The 17,045-nt window shown below is 64.1% G+C and overlaps 2 protein-coding genes across 2 annotated transcripts; one reads left to right on the top strand and one right to left on the bottom strand.

Annotated features, from left to right (window-relative positions):
• The first annotated feature begins 4,376 nt into the window (after positions 1-4,376).
• Positions 4,377-11,355, top strand: AEBP1 (AE binding protein 1). The gene is made up of 22 exons (XM_040964717.1): positions 4,377-4,871; positions 5,612-5,712; positions 5,746-5,986; positions 6,119-6,199; positions 6,284-6,355; positions 6,444-6,551; positions 6,628-6,705; positions 7,089-7,166; positions 7,273-7,353; positions 7,439-7,492; positions 7,790-7,899; positions 7,977-8,116; positions 8,324-8,408; positions 8,497-8,641; positions 8,732-8,817; positions 8,970-9,093; positions 9,315-9,511; positions 9,585-9,764; positions 9,902-10,253; positions 10,332-10,471; positions 10,563-10,662; positions 10,746-11,355. The coding sequence occupies exons 1-22, from the start codon at positions 4,628-4,630 to the stop codon at positions 11,318-11,320; spliced, it is 3,372 nt and encodes a 1,123-aa protein (XP_040820651.1). The 5' UTR covers positions 4,377-4,627; the 3' UTR covers positions 11,321-11,355.
• Positions 11,356-11,492: 137 nt separating this feature from the next.
• POLD2 (DNA polymerase delta 2, accessory subunit) lies at positions 11,493-16,631 on the bottom strand. The gene is made up of 11 exons (XM_040964846.1): positions 16,504-16,631; positions 15,697-15,944; positions 13,909-14,030; positions 13,659-13,782; positions 13,371-13,485; positions 13,089-13,287; positions 12,802-12,882; positions 12,543-12,700; positions 12,278-12,405; positions 11,884-11,985; positions 11,493-11,684 (listed from the first exon to the last, which is right to left on the bottom strand). Exons 2-11 carry the CDS (start codon positions 15,914-15,916, stop codon positions 11,524-11,526), a joined length of 1,410 nt encoding a protein of 469 aa, XP_040820780.1. The 5' UTR covers positions 15,917-15,944; positions 16,504-16,631; the 3' UTR covers positions 11,493-11,523.
• Positions 16,632-17,045: the final 414 nt, after the last annotated feature.

Genomic DNA, 17,045 nt, shown 5'->3' with positions numbered 1-17,045 from the left:
CTTTGGTCAGGGTTCCTGTTCCTGGAGTCCCCTGCCTGCTGTCTGCCCTGGTGCCTTCCCCGCAAGCCTCACCCCCAGATCTAGGGATGGCCCCCAGCTTCTCCCCGACCTCTGTCAGCAGTATGGAGCTCCCACAGCCAGTCCAGAACTGAGCACAGGTTGGCCATCCACACCCAGACTCTGGGCCTTGGGGCAAGCCACCTGCTCTCTGCAGGGACTCCACCCTGGAGCCCTGGAAGCCATAACCACCTGTCTTAGCAGGAGAGGAGGCTCCGGGGCCTCCCTGTGGCTCTGGCATATGGGCTCCACCTCCCAGGACTGGCATGTCGCCTCATGCCGAGCACAAGGGCCTGCTTCTTGCGACCAAGGCAGGGCGCCCTACCCGGGTGGGCCTGTCTGCTGGCCATACCTCCCACAGCCCTGCAGGCTCACTGCACAATGGTTCTCTTGAGGTCCCTGCTCATGAGTGCCCAGCGGGGACACAGACGGACCCTGGCAGCTACAGGGCCGAGGGTGCAGAGAAAGCTGATGGATCAGGGGGGATGCAGACAGCAGGGGCTTTGCAGGGGAACCCCTCCTGGCCTGCAGGAGATTGGGAACAGAGCCTGGCCAGCTGTGGTGCTACCCTCTCCAGCGTGCAAGCTGCCACACCAGGGTCCCCGCGGCCCGGGATGGCTGCCTGCCTCTGGTTTGCTTTGGCTGAGCTCCTGGCTCGGTGTGCAGACACGAGAGAATGTGAATACCTCACTTGCCAGCTGGCAACACAACCGCTGCCGCCAAGAATGGGTCTCTTTCTCTCTCTCTTTTAAAGATTTATTTATTTGAAGGACAGAGTTACAGAGAGGGGGCCATACATGGACAGCTCTGTCATACACTGTTTCATTCCGCAAATGGGCTAGGTTGAAGCCAGGTGCCAGAAACTCCATCCGGGTCTCCCACAGGGGTACAGGGGCCCATGCATGTGGGTCATCTGCTGCTGCTTTCCCAGACCACAAGCAGGAAGCAAGAGGGAAAGTGGAACAGCTGGGATTTGAACCAGTGCCTCAGTAGGATACAAGTATTGCAGTTGGCATCTTAAGCTGCTGTGCCACTAGGCCGACCTGGAGTTGGTACTTACTTGTGCTACTCCCTGGGATTTCATGCTGAAGGCCAGACACCACGTGCTGGCGCTGAGGGAGCTGCAAAAGCAGAAGCAGCCGGAATCTCTGGAGGCTGTTGGGCTGCCGTGCCAGCCAACCTCTAAATCTTGTTTATGTGAGCAGGCATGAGGTCCTGGGTGCTGGGACTTTCCATTGATGACAGCCAGCTGAGGGGCTCAGCTGCCTGAGGCAGCTCCTGGTGGATGACGCTGAGCTGGAAGGGGCTGACCCTGCAGGCTGCGGTCCCTTCCTCCAGCAGCTCTCAGATGGCTAGAGTCGCAGCCACCACCACGGAGGCTTTAGGCTTTGGAAGTTCGATAGGGACTTGGAGACAGGCAGGGAGAGACAGCTCCCATTCCATCTGCTAGTCTGCTTCCCAAATTGGCCAGAGCTGGGCATGGGATGCAGCCATGAGCTCATTCCAGGTCTCATGGGTGGCAGCAGGACTCCAGCCCCTGGAGCCACCACCTGCTGCCTCCCAGAGTCTGCGGAAGCTGAGTCAGGAGCCTGAGCTTGGAGCTGGAACTCCGTGTGGGCTGTGGGGATCCTAGCTGCTGGACTGAACACCCACACGGCTCAGTGTGTGTGTGTGTGTGAGAGAGAGGTGTGGGGGGAACTGTCCATGGAGTAACTCTCTTGCACCTGCGTCGGCCGCCCGTGTTTGTTCCGTGGGTTGTCTGTCCGATGGTCATTCAGCTCTCTTTAAAGGTGGAAATGGAGCTGAATGAGCTTTACAAATGGGAAAAAGTCTCTTTAGCAGCTGCTCTTGATCAAAAACCTGCTGTTTCTCAGGCCCCATGGTACAGACTCATCACAGCAAATTCTTGCCCGTTTCGTGCTCAGCTCTCAGTGCACGGCGGAGCCAGGGGACTCACTGTGGGTTGGTCTGAGCTGCAGGGTAGGCCGTTGGCACCACTGAGGCTCCCAGTGTTTGCTCTCCCAGCCGGGGCCCACCAGCCTTTTCTTCAGTGCTGCTTGCTTTTGCATTCCAGTGCCAGTGTACTGAGAAACCCAGAGGGTGCAATGTGCATCCCCGCGAGTCCTTCATGCTTGTTGGGAGATTCCCCAGCCTGCGTGTGCCGGCTGGCTGCCTTCCGGCATCTCCGAGGCAGGCAGGCGTCTGGAGTTAATTTGGATGAAAGCGTGGGGCAGGGCCGACCCCGTTTGCCACCAGAGCCCTCTGACTTCACACGGTCACATGCCCCCTTCCCGCATCCCAGCTCCCAGGGCTGCAGAATGACTCATCGGTGCTGGCCGCCGGCCCCCGCCTGGCTGCGGTGGACCCCACCCCAGCATGGCTCCCCACAGCTGGGCCCGCAGCCTGCCCTGCGGTCAGTGGAAGGAATTCGCCGCGGCCACCGGCCTGTGGAAAATCACATGTGGATTCCAGGCTGCCGAGAGCCACGAGATGGCTCTGCCAGGCACAGGGCTGATGAGACACCGTCTGCAGGAGCCCAGACCGCCCTACCTCCTCCGCCACCCCTCCACTAAGGGCAAGGTCCTAGGCCACAGAAAAGAGAACCCCCCTAGGGGTCTGGACCTTTTTCCTTTGGTTGCTGGAGGCTAACCCAAGACAGCGGCAGGGGTCTTCCAGGACCCCTGAATCCCTCTCAAATGCTTTTGGAGCAGGTTCACATGACGGGCCCCCATGGTGTATGTATACGGGAGGAGCAGCAGGCAGGGTCAAGGGTCACCAGCAAGTGAGCAGCAGGGTCAGGTCCAATCCTCACGCCGCCCAAGGCCAGGCCAGAGCTGCCCCGAGAAACAGACTGTCTGCAGCAGCCACTGGCCACCAGCCACGCCATAGCGGTCAGGGTCAGGGCCACAGGGTGATGTACGACGGCCTCCCTGGCATTTCCTGATCAGACTTGGGTGAAATCAAAGTTCTGACTCCCATCTGGCGGGCAGCATTCCCTCCCCTACCCAAGGCGCTAGGAGGCCAGCTGTGCCCAAAGCCCTTGCCCTCTAGCACAGCCTGAGGGCCCGGGAAGTACCACCTGAGCCCCCGGTGGTTAGCCCTCTGCTCCAGGCCCTTTCTGCCAGCCCCAGGCTCCTGCCCCAGGGAGGCCTGCAGAATCCACCACCTCATCCTGACCTGGGCTGTGCCCTTGGGCACTGTGGCTTAGCTCTGTGCTCCTCGGCTGAGGAGGGGTCCCCTGGGCTCTGCAGTGCCCCTGTACCCGGCAGACCCCGCCCCAGCTCCACCGCCTGGCTCTTCCAGTCCCTCTCTGTTCTCCCTGGCAGAGGATGTGGGAGCCATTCCCGGGGAGCCCTCACCAACCGCCCTCCTGCCTCAGCCATGGGGACAACAGTGAGTTCCCAGAACAGTCAGGCAGGGGCGATGATTCAGACATTTGCAAGGGTGCAAGCTGGGCCAGGGTGTGGGAACCTGACCCTGGGCGCTGCTCAGAGAGCCCAGCGACAAGGCAGGGCTGGGGGAGGGGCAGACCCTGAAGCCCGGGAGACCCAGTGACCAGGACCAGGTCTTGGCACAGCTGCCTTGTTCTTCCTCCCTGGCGCTTCCCTGTCAGCCATCCTGTCACCTGATCTCATCCCAGAGACTCATGGACCACCCTGGCTTCTGGCTGACCACGTCTGACCTTGACCCAGGGCTCCGTTGCATCCTCTTGCTTCCTCCTTCCCACAGGGGGTCTTGGGAGCTCTGGCCCAGGCTCACCCGGGGAAGCTCACGGCCCACGCCAGGCACAACTTCTCACGCTGGCACTTGTAGCACAGGACAGTGGCCAGAGCTCTTGTGACAAGACTGGCTCACGTCGGGGGCACCCTCGCCCAGCTGCTTTGTCAGGGCCAGCACCTCTGGGGGCACTTTTGCACCTGCCTCTGACTGGGGGATGCTGTCTGTCGCACAATGCCACACAGCCCTGAGTGGCTGGCTGTGTGACAGCGCAGAGGACACCCAGGCCTGTCAGGCAAGGGCCCACAAAAAGCGAGGAATGGGGATGGGCAGGCACCATGAGGTAGGGGCGTGGGGCTCCTACCTTTCTTCTCCCCAGTCCCTGTGTCCTGGGTACCAGTCTCCGGGTCCTGAGACATCGCTGCAGCTCGGACTGTGCCCAGCGCCCAGCACCCAGAGTGCGGCGCCGACCGGCTCGGCTCCCCCGCCCCCCCAGCCCCAGCCCCTCCGTCGGCGCCCGGCTCCTCCTCCTCCTCCCTGGGGGTGGGGAGCCAACTCCGGAAGCCCCGGCGCCCCCGCCCCGGCCGCAGCCAGCGCTTTGGAAAGGACGGGAGCTCGCCACGCGGGGCCGGAGTGCACAGTCGCCGCCAGCGCCGCGGAGCCCGGACCGCCCAGTCCCCCGTCGGCCCCGGAGAGCCGCACGCAGACTCGGCACCCCGCGAGGAGCCCTTCTCCGGAGCCCTTTGCACCCGTCGGGTCCTCCCTCCCCTGCACCCCTGTGGGTTCCTCCCTCCGGAGCCCCTTGCGCCCCCTCGGGAAAGCTCCCCTGCCGCTCCGGGGGCCCTCTGCGGCCATGGCGGTGGCGCGCACCGCGTCGCTGCTTGGCGGCCTCCTGGCGCTGCTGGCGCTGTGCCCCGGAGGGTGCCCGCAGACGGTGCTGACCGACGACGAGATCGAGGAGTTCCTCGAGGGCTTCCTCTCTGAGCTGGGGCCCGGGCCACCGCCGGAGGACGACGTGGAGGCCCCGGCGCCGCCCGAGCCCACCCAGCGCGGCCGCAAAGCCCAGGCTGGGGCCAGGCCGGGGGCGGCCGCCGGAGGTGAGCGGGGGCGGGACCCGAGGGGCCCGCCGGGCTGGGCGCCTGCGGGACACGTGCATGTGGGGTGAACCGTCACCACCCCGCGGGCTCCGCTCGTACGCGGGGAGCGCAACGGGCTCGTGCTTGGCTTGTCCATCTGGGCCCAGGAGCGCAGGTGGGGAAGGGCTTGCTGGGGACCCCTGCCCCAGGAGGCATGCAGGTGGCAGAGGCAGTCGGGGTCGTCAGAATAACCGAGGTGAGGCATCGCCCAAGCACGCGGGGCGCTTACGTAATCCGCGTCCATAAATCTTGGCGGTCTTCCTGGCAGCGAGTGTGTCGAAGGGTCTGGTGATTCTGTTCTCGGGAGACCGAAAGGTGCCGGCATTCGTGGGGTCGGCGGCCCATGCAGACTGTCTTCACCTCTCTAGCTGCCAAGCGCCCTCATGCCCCCGACCCCTGAAGCTCCCCCTCTCCCGTGGCCGACTCCTGCCCCCAGGTCTGGCTGGAAGGTTCACATCGGTGTGCTGAGTCTAGCATAGAAAGTGCCCGCCCAGGCAGAGTGGATTGTGGGATCCCCTTTAGAGGTTTTGGTTGGGAGTGAGGGTCTGTCCATGAGGACCGAGTCGTGGTGCTAACAGCCTGTGACTGGCAGACTCAAGCTCAGGTTCAGGTCCCAGCCAGGGGCGAGGGACACCCCAGGCCTCCTGGGTGGAGGGCCACCCTGGGGCAGAGTTCTGCTAACTTGTCTGCGTCTTGGCCAGCCCCTCCAGAAAAGGCCAAAGACAAAGGGAAGAAAGGCAAGAAGGACAGAGGCCCCAAGACCACCAAACAGCCCCTGGAGGAATCTCCCAGGCCACCCAAGGTGCCCAAGGACAAGCCGCCCAAAGTCACCAAGAAGCCCAAAGAGAAGCCGCCCAAGGCCACCAAGAAACCTAAGGAGAAGCTGCCCAAGGCCACCAAGAAGCCCAAAGAGAAGCCGCCCAAGGCCACCAAGAAGCCCAAGGAAAAGCCACTTGAGGCCACCAAGAGGCCCTTGGCAGGGAAGAGGCCCTCCGTGCCAGCCATCTCAGAACCCTCGGAGTGGCCCCTGCCCCCGCCCCCCAGCCCGGGCCCGGAGGAGCGGCTCTGGGAGGCAGGTCTGTGCGGGCTCCTGTGGACTTGGGTAGAGCAGCGAGGGTGAGGGGGTGCTCCAGAGACAGCAGCCGTGTGCCCTGGGCGCTGTCTCCATGGGGCCCCTTACCTGCCCCTTGTGGGGCCTCTTGTTGCAGGTGAGCCCCCCACACATGCCTGGCCGAGCCCTGAGGAGGAGGAGTCGGCAGCCCGTGGACAACCCCAAGAGCCACGGCAGGGTGAGTGGCTGCCATCTGCCCCAGCCCACGAGGGGCTTCCTTGAGGAGCCGGGCCTGGTCATCAGGCTGGTGCTGTCCCCTCAGAGGTGGAGGAGGAGACGGAGGTGCCCACACTGGACTACAACGACCAGATCGAGCGGGAAGACTACGAGGACTGTGAGCAGGCTTGGGGTTCCGGCTGGCGGGGCCTCGGGGGGTGCAGGAGCTGGGGGTTGGCTCGAGCTCAGGGCCCGCCTGCCTGCAGTTGAGTACATCCGGCGCCAAAAGAAGCCCAAGCCGCCCAGCAGGAAGAGGCCCGAGCGACTGTGGCCCCAGCGTCCCGAAGAGAAGGCCAAGGAAGCCGAGGAGAAGGGTATGGGGCCAGCGGTCAGGGCGGGGGCCACAGCCAGGGCCAGGCTGTGCCTCACTCCCGCATTCCCCTCTTCCAGAGCCCCCTGCAGAACCTCTGCTGCCCCCGCTGTCCCCTGACTATGGGGATGGCTTTGTGATCCCCAACTATGACGACAGTGAGTACCGCATGGGAGACACGTGTGATCCAAGGACAGGGCCTGCAGGAGCCTGCCTCGCTCCTCCTGCTGTCCTTGCCCCAGCCTGTCTGGCTCAGCGTTGGCCCCGCCTGAGGCCCAGCCCTCCCTCTCTGGCCTGTCCACTGTCGAGGCAGCAGCTGCCAGGCCCTCACCTGGTCCTGCCCCCAGGTCCATATCTGCCTCTCAAGTCCCCTGTCCGGCCCATCCCAGGTGCTTGCTGTCACGTCACCTCTCAGCCCTGGGGCCTCTCCCTGCCTGCACCCCTCCTGAGGGCCAGGTGGGCACACGCCCCGCCTCTCTGTGCTGTGCTGTCTGCACCCCTGGTTCTGTGGCTGTTACCTCAGCCATCCGTCTCCCCGTAGTGGACTATTACTTCCCGCCCCCACCGGCCCCGGAGCCCGATGCTGAGCAGGACACCCACGAGGAGAAGGAGGAGCGGAGTGAGTGGGACGTGGTATTCCCTGCAGTGGGCCGGCCCTTGCTCCCTGCACCCCGCCCACAGAGTCCCAAGGCTGGATCACCAGCCTCTTGCCTTGTATCCTCCAGAAAAGCCCAAAAAGCAGGGTGGCGGCCCCAAGGAGGAGACAGAGGACAAGTGGACTGTGGAGAAGGGCAAGGACGCCCAAGGTGCATGGTTGGACTGGGCTGGGGGTGGCAGGCCAGGGATTCCCTCTGCCTGGAGTTGGCATCACCTCCTGTCCTGTGCCCCCAGGGCCCTCGAAGGGCAAGGAGCTGGAGGAAGAATGGGCGCCCACAGAGAAGATCAGTGAGTGGGAGCCAGGCAGGGGTGGGGGTGTCCAGAGCCCCTTTTTGCTGTGTAACTTCTGTCCTGGGGTGAGGGGTGTCCCTGGAGTCCAGGGCAGCTACATCAAATAGCAGCCTGGTTCTGGCCCACGGCCACCTGCTCCAGGGGACAAGAGGGGAGGAGCAAGGCGTGTTATCACCACCACAGGCATCCCTGTCCTGAGGATGCCGTGTGAACCTCTATGCCTGGAGCAGTCCCAGCTGCCTGGGGTCTGGCGGGGTGAGCTGTGAGCTCCGGCCTGGATGTGTGTGTCCCCAGAGTGCCCGCCCATTGGGATGGAGTCCCACCGCATCGAGGACAACCAGATCCGTGCCTCTTCCATGCTCCGCCATGGCCTGGGGGCACAGCGTGGCCGGCTCAACATGCAGGTGGGTACCCTAGCTGTCGTCCCAGTGGGGCGAGGAGCTCTTGGGCCCAGACTCAGCCTCCTGCCACCCCGCAACAGGCCGGTGCCAATGAAGATGACTACTACGACGGGGCCTGGTGTGCTGAGGACGAGTCACAGACTCAGTGGCTTGAGGTGGACACCAGGAGGACAACCCGCTTCACGGGCGTCATCACACAGGGCCGGGACTCCAGCATTCAGTATGTGGCCAGGGCAGGCCCCAAGGAAGTGGGTGGGATTTGTGGGATACCAGGAAGGCCAGCGAGGGGCCTACCCGTGCCTGCCAGGCCAGAGGTCAGGGACAAGTCATGGCCATAGCCACGGCCTCCAGGTCCTTGGGGCCCAGCTGGGGGTGGCACAGGGGGTGCCTGTGGCTTACAGCTGACCAATGTCCTACCCCCGCACAGCGATGATTTTGTGACCACCTTCTTCCTGGGCTTTAGCAACGACAGCCAGACGTGGGTGATGTACACCAACGGCTATGAGGAGATGGTGGGTGCCAGGCCCTCCATCTGCCCTCTTCCTGGCAGGGTGGGTTCTCAGAGGGGTGCAGGGCTGCTCTGAGGCCTGCTCTCCCCAGACCTTCCACGGCAACGTGGACAAGGACACGCCCGTGCTGAGTGAACTTCCGGAGCCAGTGGTGGCTCGCTTCATCCGTGTCTACCCACTCACCTGGAACGGCAGCCTGTGCATGCGCCTCGAGGTGCTGGGCTGCCCTGTGTCCCGTGAGTGCTGGGGCCTGGTGGGGCAGGGCTTGGGGCTGGCGGGGGGTGCTGAGCAGCTGGCTCAGGGCCCCGCCCTGTACCCTTCTGCAGCCGTCTACAGCTACTATGCACAGAACGAGGTAGTGGTCACAGACAACTTGGACTTCCGGCACCACAGCTACAAGGACATGCGCCAGGTTGGGAGTGCATGTCCCAGGCCCGCTGGGTCCAGGGACTTGGCCTTCCTGTGTAGGACAGGGCCTGGGATGGGCAGGGGTTATCTGTCCCTGCACATGCAGGAGATAGGCAGGGGGAGGGGCCCCAGCAGTGACCTGGCATCCTCCCTCAGCTGATGAAGGTGGTGAATGAGGAGTGCCCCACCATCACACGCACATACAGCCTAGGCAAGAGCTCACGTGGCCTCAAGATCTACGCCATGGAGATCTCAGACAACCCTGGGGAGCACGAGCTGGGTAAGGCCTGCAAACATGGCCATGACAGTGCCAGGGCTTCCCTCCCACCCCATCCCTACAGGGCTTTGTGCCTCCTTCCCCCACTGTGGGCTCAGACAAGGCCCTGGCGCTGTAAATGGTCCAGCCCTGAGAGGTGTTGGCCACCTGGGGCACAGGTCTGTCCTGTGGTGTTCAGCAGGCCTCAGTTGTCTAAGTGGCTGCCACGGCCCCTGCCCTTGCAGGGGAGCCCGAGTTCCGCTACACAGCTGGGATCCACGGCAATGAGGTGCTGGGCCGCGAGCTGCTGCTGCTGCTGATGCAGTACCTGTGCCGCGAGTATCGCGACGGCAACCCCCGCGTGCGCAGCCTGGTGCAGGACACACGCATCCACCTGGTGCCGTCCCTCAACCCCGACGGCTACGAGGTGGCAGCACAGATGGTGGGTGGCAGGGGACCTGGCGGGAAGCGGGTGGTCAGCGCCAGGTCTGCTGCTGAGTCGGCTGTGTCCACAGGGCTCCGAGTTCGGGAACTGGGCGCTGGGACTGTGGACGGAGGAGGGGTTTGACATCTTTGAGGACTTCCCAGATCTCAACACCGTGCTCTGGGGAGCCGAGGAGAGGAAATGGGTCCCCTACCGGGTCCCCAACAATAACCTGCCCATCCCCGAGCGCTACCTGTCCCCTGATGCCACGGTGAGATAGCTGCAACCTGCTAACAGGGCAGGGGCTGGCAGACAGCCAGGCTTGGGCATTGCTTGTGGGAGCCAGAGGGGCATGCATGAGAGGGGAGGGTGGTGGTGCTGGTGCCACGATGACCCTGGCTGCCTCAGGTGTCCACGGAGGTACGGGCCATCATCGCCTGGATGGAGAAGAACCCCTTTGTGCTGGGAGCAAATCTGAACGGAGGCGAGAGGCTCGTGTCCTACCCGTACGACATGGCTCGCACGCCCAGCCAGGAGCAGCTGCTGGCTGCAGCCATGGCGGCCGCCCGGGGCGAAGATGATGACGAGGTCTCTGAGGCCCAGGAGACCCCTGACCATGCCATCTTCCGCTGGCTGGCCATTTCTTTTGCCTCTGCCCATCTCACCATGACGGAGCCCTACCGGGGTGGGTGCCAGGCCCAGGACTACACCAGTGGCACTGGCATCGTCAATGGGGCCAAGTGGAAACCCCGCTCAGGCAGTGAGTCGGCCGGAGGGGTCGGGAGGAGGGTCATGGCTCAGGGCAGGATTCAACACAGGTCTGCCTGTCCCTGTCCAGCCATCAATGACTTCAGCTACCTGCACACCAACTGCCTGGAGCTCTCCATCTACCTGGGCTGCGACAAGTTCCCCCACGAAAGTGAGCTGCCCCGTGAGTGGGAGAACAACAAGGAGGCACTGCTCACCTTCATGGAGCAGGTGGGGCCAGGCCACGTGGGGCTATGGGGGGACACCTGAACCCTGGCCTGGGCGTGGGCCCTCCACACACACCTAGCTCTTCTTTCTGTAGGTGCACCGCGGCATCAAGGGGGTAGTGACAGATGAGCAAGGCATCCCCATTGCCAATGCCACCATCTCTGTGAGTGGTATCAACCACGGGGTGAAGACAGGTACGAGGGTCACACCTTTGCCTGCCTTCCCCAGGTGAGAGGCAGGGGGCAGCCCACCCAGTCCTTCCTCCCTCCCATGGCAGCCAGCGGAGGCGACTACTGGCGCATCCTGAACCCGGGGGAGTACCGCGTGACGGCGCACGCAGACGGCTACACAGCCAGTTCCAAGACCTGCAATGTGGACTACGACATCGGGGCCACCCAGTGCAACTTCGTGCTGGCCCGCTCCAACTGGAAGCGCATCCGGGAGATCATGGCCATGAACGGAAACCGGCCCATCCTGCGCATCGACCCCTCGCGCCCCATGACCCCCCAGCAGCGGCGTATGCAGAGGCAGCGCCTGCAGCAGCGCCTGCGTCTGCGGGAGCAAATGAGACGGCAACGCCTCCAGACCACAGCAGGCCCTGTGACCCCAACGACCCCTATGCCAACCACAGGCACCATCCCTACCCCTACCCCCATCCCCACCCTGGCGCCCTGGGACTTGCTGCCTCCGACCTCAGCAGGCTGGGAGGAGACAGAGACCGAGACCTACACAGAAGTGGTGACAGAGCTGGAGGAGCTGGAGCCAGAGGAGTGGGGAGAGGAGGAGGCCACTGGCCCCACATTCCCCTTCTCCACTGTGGAGACGTACACCGTGAACTTTGGGGACTTCTGAGAGCCTCCCAGGCCTGGCCTGGGCCCAGGGAGCAGCCAAGGGCCCGTGCAGGGACTCCTGCCACACCATGGGGAGCCCACGTCACACCAATAAAACCAGCTCGTGGCACTGCCTGCCGTATCCTTGGAGGAGAACAAGCGCAGCCCACAGTCCCCGAGGCTCACATCCCAGGAGCAAACACAGGCTTTATTTCCATGACAGGGTCAGGGGCCCAGCCCCAGGCCGCACAGGTCATCGTCCTCCGCCCCGAAGCCAGTGAAGCTGATGGGCTCGCAGGCCAGGCTGCGCAGGTTCACCAAGCAAGCCGTCTGTGTGGTGCTGAAGTCGGGGACGGCCACCAGCAGCACCGCCTGGTCCTCAGGGCCTACAAAGCAGCCACAGGAGACCCCTCAGGCCTGGGGGCACATCAAGTGACTCCCAGTGGGCACAGGGGCAGTCATGCCTTCAGCGGCCCACACCCTCAGTCCACCAGCCAGCGGGCCCCCATGGTGAGGACACAGATGTTTATAGGTTCCAGGCTGTCCATTCCCCAAGGGACCTTGCTCCCAGAAGATAGAACTTACCCCTGACAACTTTGGAGCCAAAACTGGGGGCGTTGCCACAGAAGTAGACGTGTGGGCACTCCGGGAAGATGAACGGGTCAGCCTTGTAGAAGGGGTAGCAACCTGTGGGGGAGCTGATGGCTCAGCAGGGCTCTGGTCTCTGCACGAGCTCGTGCTGGAGCCGCTGGAGGCCAGCAGCAGAGACCCTGGCGGCAGTAACACTGCCTTGGGACCAGGCTGACACATCCCTGCTGCCCGTACCCACAGTGCTGGGAACCGTGTAGGGCCCTCAGTCCTGAGTAGGCCCTGGCTGGGAAAACAAGATTCCAAAGTAGCCAGAACAAGAATGGAGCAACACAGATCCATGCGGGGAACCCCATGGCACCCTGGGCTCCCAGAATCGAAGTGCTGTTACCTAGGGTGTCAGGGGCTGTGGGGCTGATGTGACGGACCCGCAGGGTCCACTCCAAGATTTCTAGGTGGTCCTCCATGCTGCTATGCCGGAAAATGTCACTCACATTCTGACCAGAAGTCCCCAGGAATCTGCAAGGGAGGGCTCGGCTGACTCCCAGTCCAGAGAGGGGGTGCTGCCCGGGAGGGAAGGGTGGAGGACCGGCAAGCTCCGGGCGGCCCTGCCCCCGCTCTGCCCAGGATAAGCCCGTGGTCACTGAGTTGGTTACCTGACTCCGTCAATGGTGGCCTGGTAGGGGTTGGTGACCAGCTGCAACGTGGAGTATGCAGTGGCCAATGGGAACATGCAGGGGTGCAGGGGCTGCTGGGGGAGCGTGTAGTTGGTTGGATCAAATTCTCCCGGCATCACATCCACGGGTACGGAGGCCTGCAGGGCACAGGGCAGGGAGCTCGTGGAGCCCAAGGGTGGTTGGGCCTGCTCTGGCCATCCCTCCTCTTCCTGATCCCACAGGCCCCCAAGCTGCTCACGCTCAGCTGCAGGAGGATCTCATCCAGCATTTTGACTGCCTCCACGCTGGCTGCCTGGGTTTTCTTGGTGAGGTACTTGGCCTAAAGTAAAAGCCAAGAGGCCACTTGGCACCTGAGTGGGATTTGGGTCTAAGGGACACCCAGAGCTCACCAGTGGGATGTGGCTGAATCAGTCCACAGACCCCGTACACTCTGCCCTCATCCCCAGGGAGCTAGGCCTGGACCCTCCCAGCACCCAACATCCAGGCAGGCCCTCCTGGCCCGCAGCAGCCAGGCAGGTGCTGCACCTTGTTGATGGAATCCCTGCTCTGTGTGTTGTGGCTCAGGAGGTTGCCAGCCAGGATGACTCGGGACACGTGGGCGGCGCTGCACTGCTCCCCTTCGTCTCCAAGCTGCCCAGTCACTACGTCCACCAGCAGCTGGGTGCCCAGCAGGCTCTCTCCACCGCCTCCGCCCAGCCCCAGCCCAGACACCAACAGCACAAACCTGTGGAAGGCAGGGTCCTGCAGGGCACCAGGATGGAGGCAGCCTCTCTTTGGGCCGGGCCTCCTCCCAGGGCTGCCCCTCACCTGTCTGTGTCAAGTGTAGGCACGGGCTGCTGTGGAGCCAGGTCGGCAAAGCAGTGGTCCTCCACCATAAACTTGCCATCATCGCTCACGGAGCCCAGCACCGCCAGGACCGTCCCTGGGGAGCAGGGGTGTCAGCATCTCACCCAGAGGGACGACAGCAGTGGGCTCCCCTCAGCCTTGCAGGAAGGCTCTCACCGAACTCTAGTTCTGACGCCTGCTGCCTGGGACTACTGCCCCCAGGTGGGAACAGGCTGCCCCATGAGCCACCCCCAGCCAGGGGCTCCCCACCTGTGACCAACCGTGACACATCCAGGCTGCCTTTCAGCTTGAGGCGCTGCAGCTCATCCTCCAGCACCAGCTCGTCGTCCGGGTGGATGTACTTGCTCCGAGGAGGCTGCGGGAGCAGGTTGTGCTAGAACACAGGGACAGAAGATGAACGCAGGGCTGCCGGCCCGGGACTGACGTAGGTGGCTAGTGGGTAGCCCTGGGGAAGCATCCTTGGCCCAGCTGTGGGCACTGCTTGGCTCCGTTGTCTCACCTCCTCGCTGATCTCGCGCAGAATGGAGGGTTGCAAGGGCATGGCCTTGAACAGAGTGCCCACCACACAGCACTTCTCCCCCGCCTGCAGCTCACACAACTTCTTCACTACTACACTGCTGCCTGTGTGCAAGGGAGGCAGACTGAGAGCGGGCAGCAGGCCGGGGAGGGACGCAGGCTGAGAGCAGGGAGCAGGCTGGGGAGGGACGCAGACTGAGAGCGGGCAGCAGGCCGGGGAGGGTCGCAGGCTGAGAGCAGGGAGCAGGCCCGGGAGAGGGGAAGGCTGAGAGCGGGCAGCAGGCAGGGGAGAGGGACAGGGTGAGAGTGAGGAGCAGGCCTGGGAGAGGGGCAGGCTGAGTGGGGAGCAGGCCCGGGAGGGGCGCAGACTGAGAGCGGGGAGGGTCGCAGGCTGAGAGCAGGGAGCAGGCCCGGGAGAGGGGAAGGCTGAGAGCGGGCAGCAGGCAGGGGAGAGGGACAGGGTGAGAGTGAGGAGCAGGCCTGGGAGAGGGGCAGGCTGAGTGGGGAGCAGGCCCGGGAGGGGCGCAGACTGAGAGCGGGCAGCAGGCCGGGGAGGGAGCTCTGGCTGCCGAGTTGCTCATGAGAGGCCATGGGAGACTGGGAACGGGGGAGGCCCATGAAGGCCAGAGGAGGAGGATGGGGGTGCAGGCTGAGCAGGGAGCAGGGTGGCTCCCCCGATGGGGACTGATGCAGAGTGCCAGTCTCTGGCCTGTGCTCTGACACCGGTCTGTGACACACTCCCCCTCCTTCCTCCCCCACATGCTTCATGAAAACACCCCACTCCAGCTTCGTGTGCACCCACTGCCAGTCGATCCCTGTGGTATGCCAGCTCTGCTCCCTCAGGTCCCAAGGCAGGCTTCAGACACTAGCCTGGGATGGAGTGGGTGGGCCGAGAGCCCCTAGAGCCCCCAGGAGGGGGTACCAATGTGAAAGCTGCGCTGAGCTCCACCTGCCTGGTGCTTGGACAGGGGCCAGTGAGTAAGCTAAGCTTCAGCGACAACAACCTCACTAGGCAATGGGACAGGCAGGAGAGGAATTAAAAAATGACTAGAGGGTTGGAAGGGCTGGCGCTAAGGTGCAGCACATCAAGCCTCCATCTGCGGTGTCAGCACGCCGTGAGGGTCAGCTGGAGTCCTGGCTGCTCCAATTCTCACCCAGCTCCTTATTCAAGGTCTGGGAAAGCAGCAGATGAACCAAGGACTTGGGTCCCCGCACACATGGGAGACCCGGCAGAAACTGCCGGACCCTGCTTGGGTCTGGCTCCACCCTAGCTGTTACAGCCATTGCGGAATGAACTGCACGCTCTTCTGTGACTCTGACTTTCAAACAAATAAACAAATCTTAAATAAACCCAACATGGAAAGGCCCTGTGTACAAATCCCAAGGCTAGAACATGGGGGATCACCCAGTGCTACCAGGAGGACACGGGGGTCCCACTGCACACCTCACAGTGTCTAACTGCAGTTGGGACCACAGGAAGACGGGGACAAGACAGTGGCCTGCACTGCCTGGGGACAGCAGGTTCACAGCCCCAATACAGGAAGAAGGCAGCAGCAACAGAGGGGTGCTCGCGAACCATGCCTGCCCCCCGGCCAAAAGATGGGGTAACCCGCAAGAGGACAAGGAGGGCCACTCTGTCATTGCAGCAGTGGGCAGCGTCCAGGAAACCCACAGATGACTCCAGTGTCCCTTGCCACACACAGGAAAGCCCTACGTGGGCAGTGGTCAGGCTGCCAGGGTAGCTGAGCCGGGGCACCCCCCACTCACTCACCCCAATGCTGGCGCGCCCGTGCCACCAGAAAGGGTCTCATCTGACCAAGGCGCGTGGCATAGATGTGGGCGTACTGCCGGCCGAAGCTGCGCTCGCCCAGCCGGAAGGGCTGTGAGGCATTGGTGTAGGTGGCCACAGGCACACGGGCGAAGGTGGCATTGGAGGCCGATGGAGGGGCCAGCAGAGTGTGGGCACGCTGGGCGGCCTGCTCGGAAAACATGGCTGCGTCTGGCCAGCGGTGGAGGGCACTGTGGGCACACAGAGGGATCCCTGCCACGGTGCCCTCAAAGGGGAGAGAAGGGGAATGCAAAGGGGAGCCCCAGGCCCCCCACCTCCCCTGCACCTGTCCCTTGTCTGGCACTAGAGCAGCCTTTCTTTAAGCAATGAGCCTATCGTAAGAGTGTCAACTTCTGCTAAGTAATCAAAGCCAAAACCACAGTAGAGCGAACCGGCCAGGTCTCACGTCACCCCACGGAGCGCCCAAGGCCGCCGGCTCCCTGCCTGGGGTCCCCACTGAGCTGCTCAGGACTTTGCAGGTCTCCACGTCACCCCACCCCGTGGAGCAGAGCGCCCAGGGCTGACAGCTCCCTGCCTGGGGTTCCCTTCCGCGCCCCACTTCAGATCTGGCCTCTCCGCCGCCCACCGCGGCGTCTGGGGACGTCGCCCACGGCCGTGAGCTGTGGCTTCCCGCGCGTCTCCTCTGCCCAGGCCGTGAGCTCGGGCGGGCTCCCGCGCGCAGCCCCGCCGATTCTCGGAGGACGAGGCGCCCACGGCCGAGGGCCGCAGTGAGGTCCCCCGGCTACTCACGGCGTCCTCCCGTCTGCTTGCGCTTTCTGCCCGCGGGCTCAGAACTCCCGCGGCCGGCTCCGAGCGCAGCCCCACGCGGCAGCCCCACGCGGCAGCGGCGGGACACTCCGACCCTTGGGATCACGAGCGCGACCCTCCCTCACGGCCGCCACGACCCCGCCGGACGCGCTCCTCGCGCCGCGCGCCGCATCCCGCCGATCCCCGCGCGCCCACCCCGCCCCTGGCGTGTCCCGCCAATCGCCGCCAGCTCCGCCCCGTTCTCCAATCGCCTCTCGCCCGGGTCCGTGCGTCATCGTGCGCCGGATCCCGCCGGTCCCCGCGCTTCACGCCCCGGGAGCCACGCGAAGCCACGCCCCCGCCAGTTTCCCGGGCAACGCGAGGCGGGGAAGGGCGGGACGGGCCCGAGTTTACCCCGTGCGCATGCCTGGAAACCCGGAAGGGGGCTGGGCCCGGGAGCCGGAGCGACCCCGTGCACGTTGGGCAGCGTGCTGGTCCCCGGGCAGGTCGTAGTGCTGGAGAGGCGCGCGACTGACTCCCTGGCG

Source organism: Ochotona curzoniae, unplaced genomic scaffold, assembly GCF_017591425.1.
Source record: "Ochotona curzoniae isolate NIBS_2020 unplaced genomic scaffold, NIBS_Ocur_1.0 scaffold_3835, whole genome shotgun sequence".
In the NCBI taxonomy this organism is placed as follows: domain Eukaryota; kingdom Metazoa; phylum Chordata; class Mammalia; order Lagomorpha; family Ochotonidae; genus Ochotona; species Ochotona curzoniae.
This window is presented reverse-complemented; position numbering and strand designations above follow the sequence as displayed.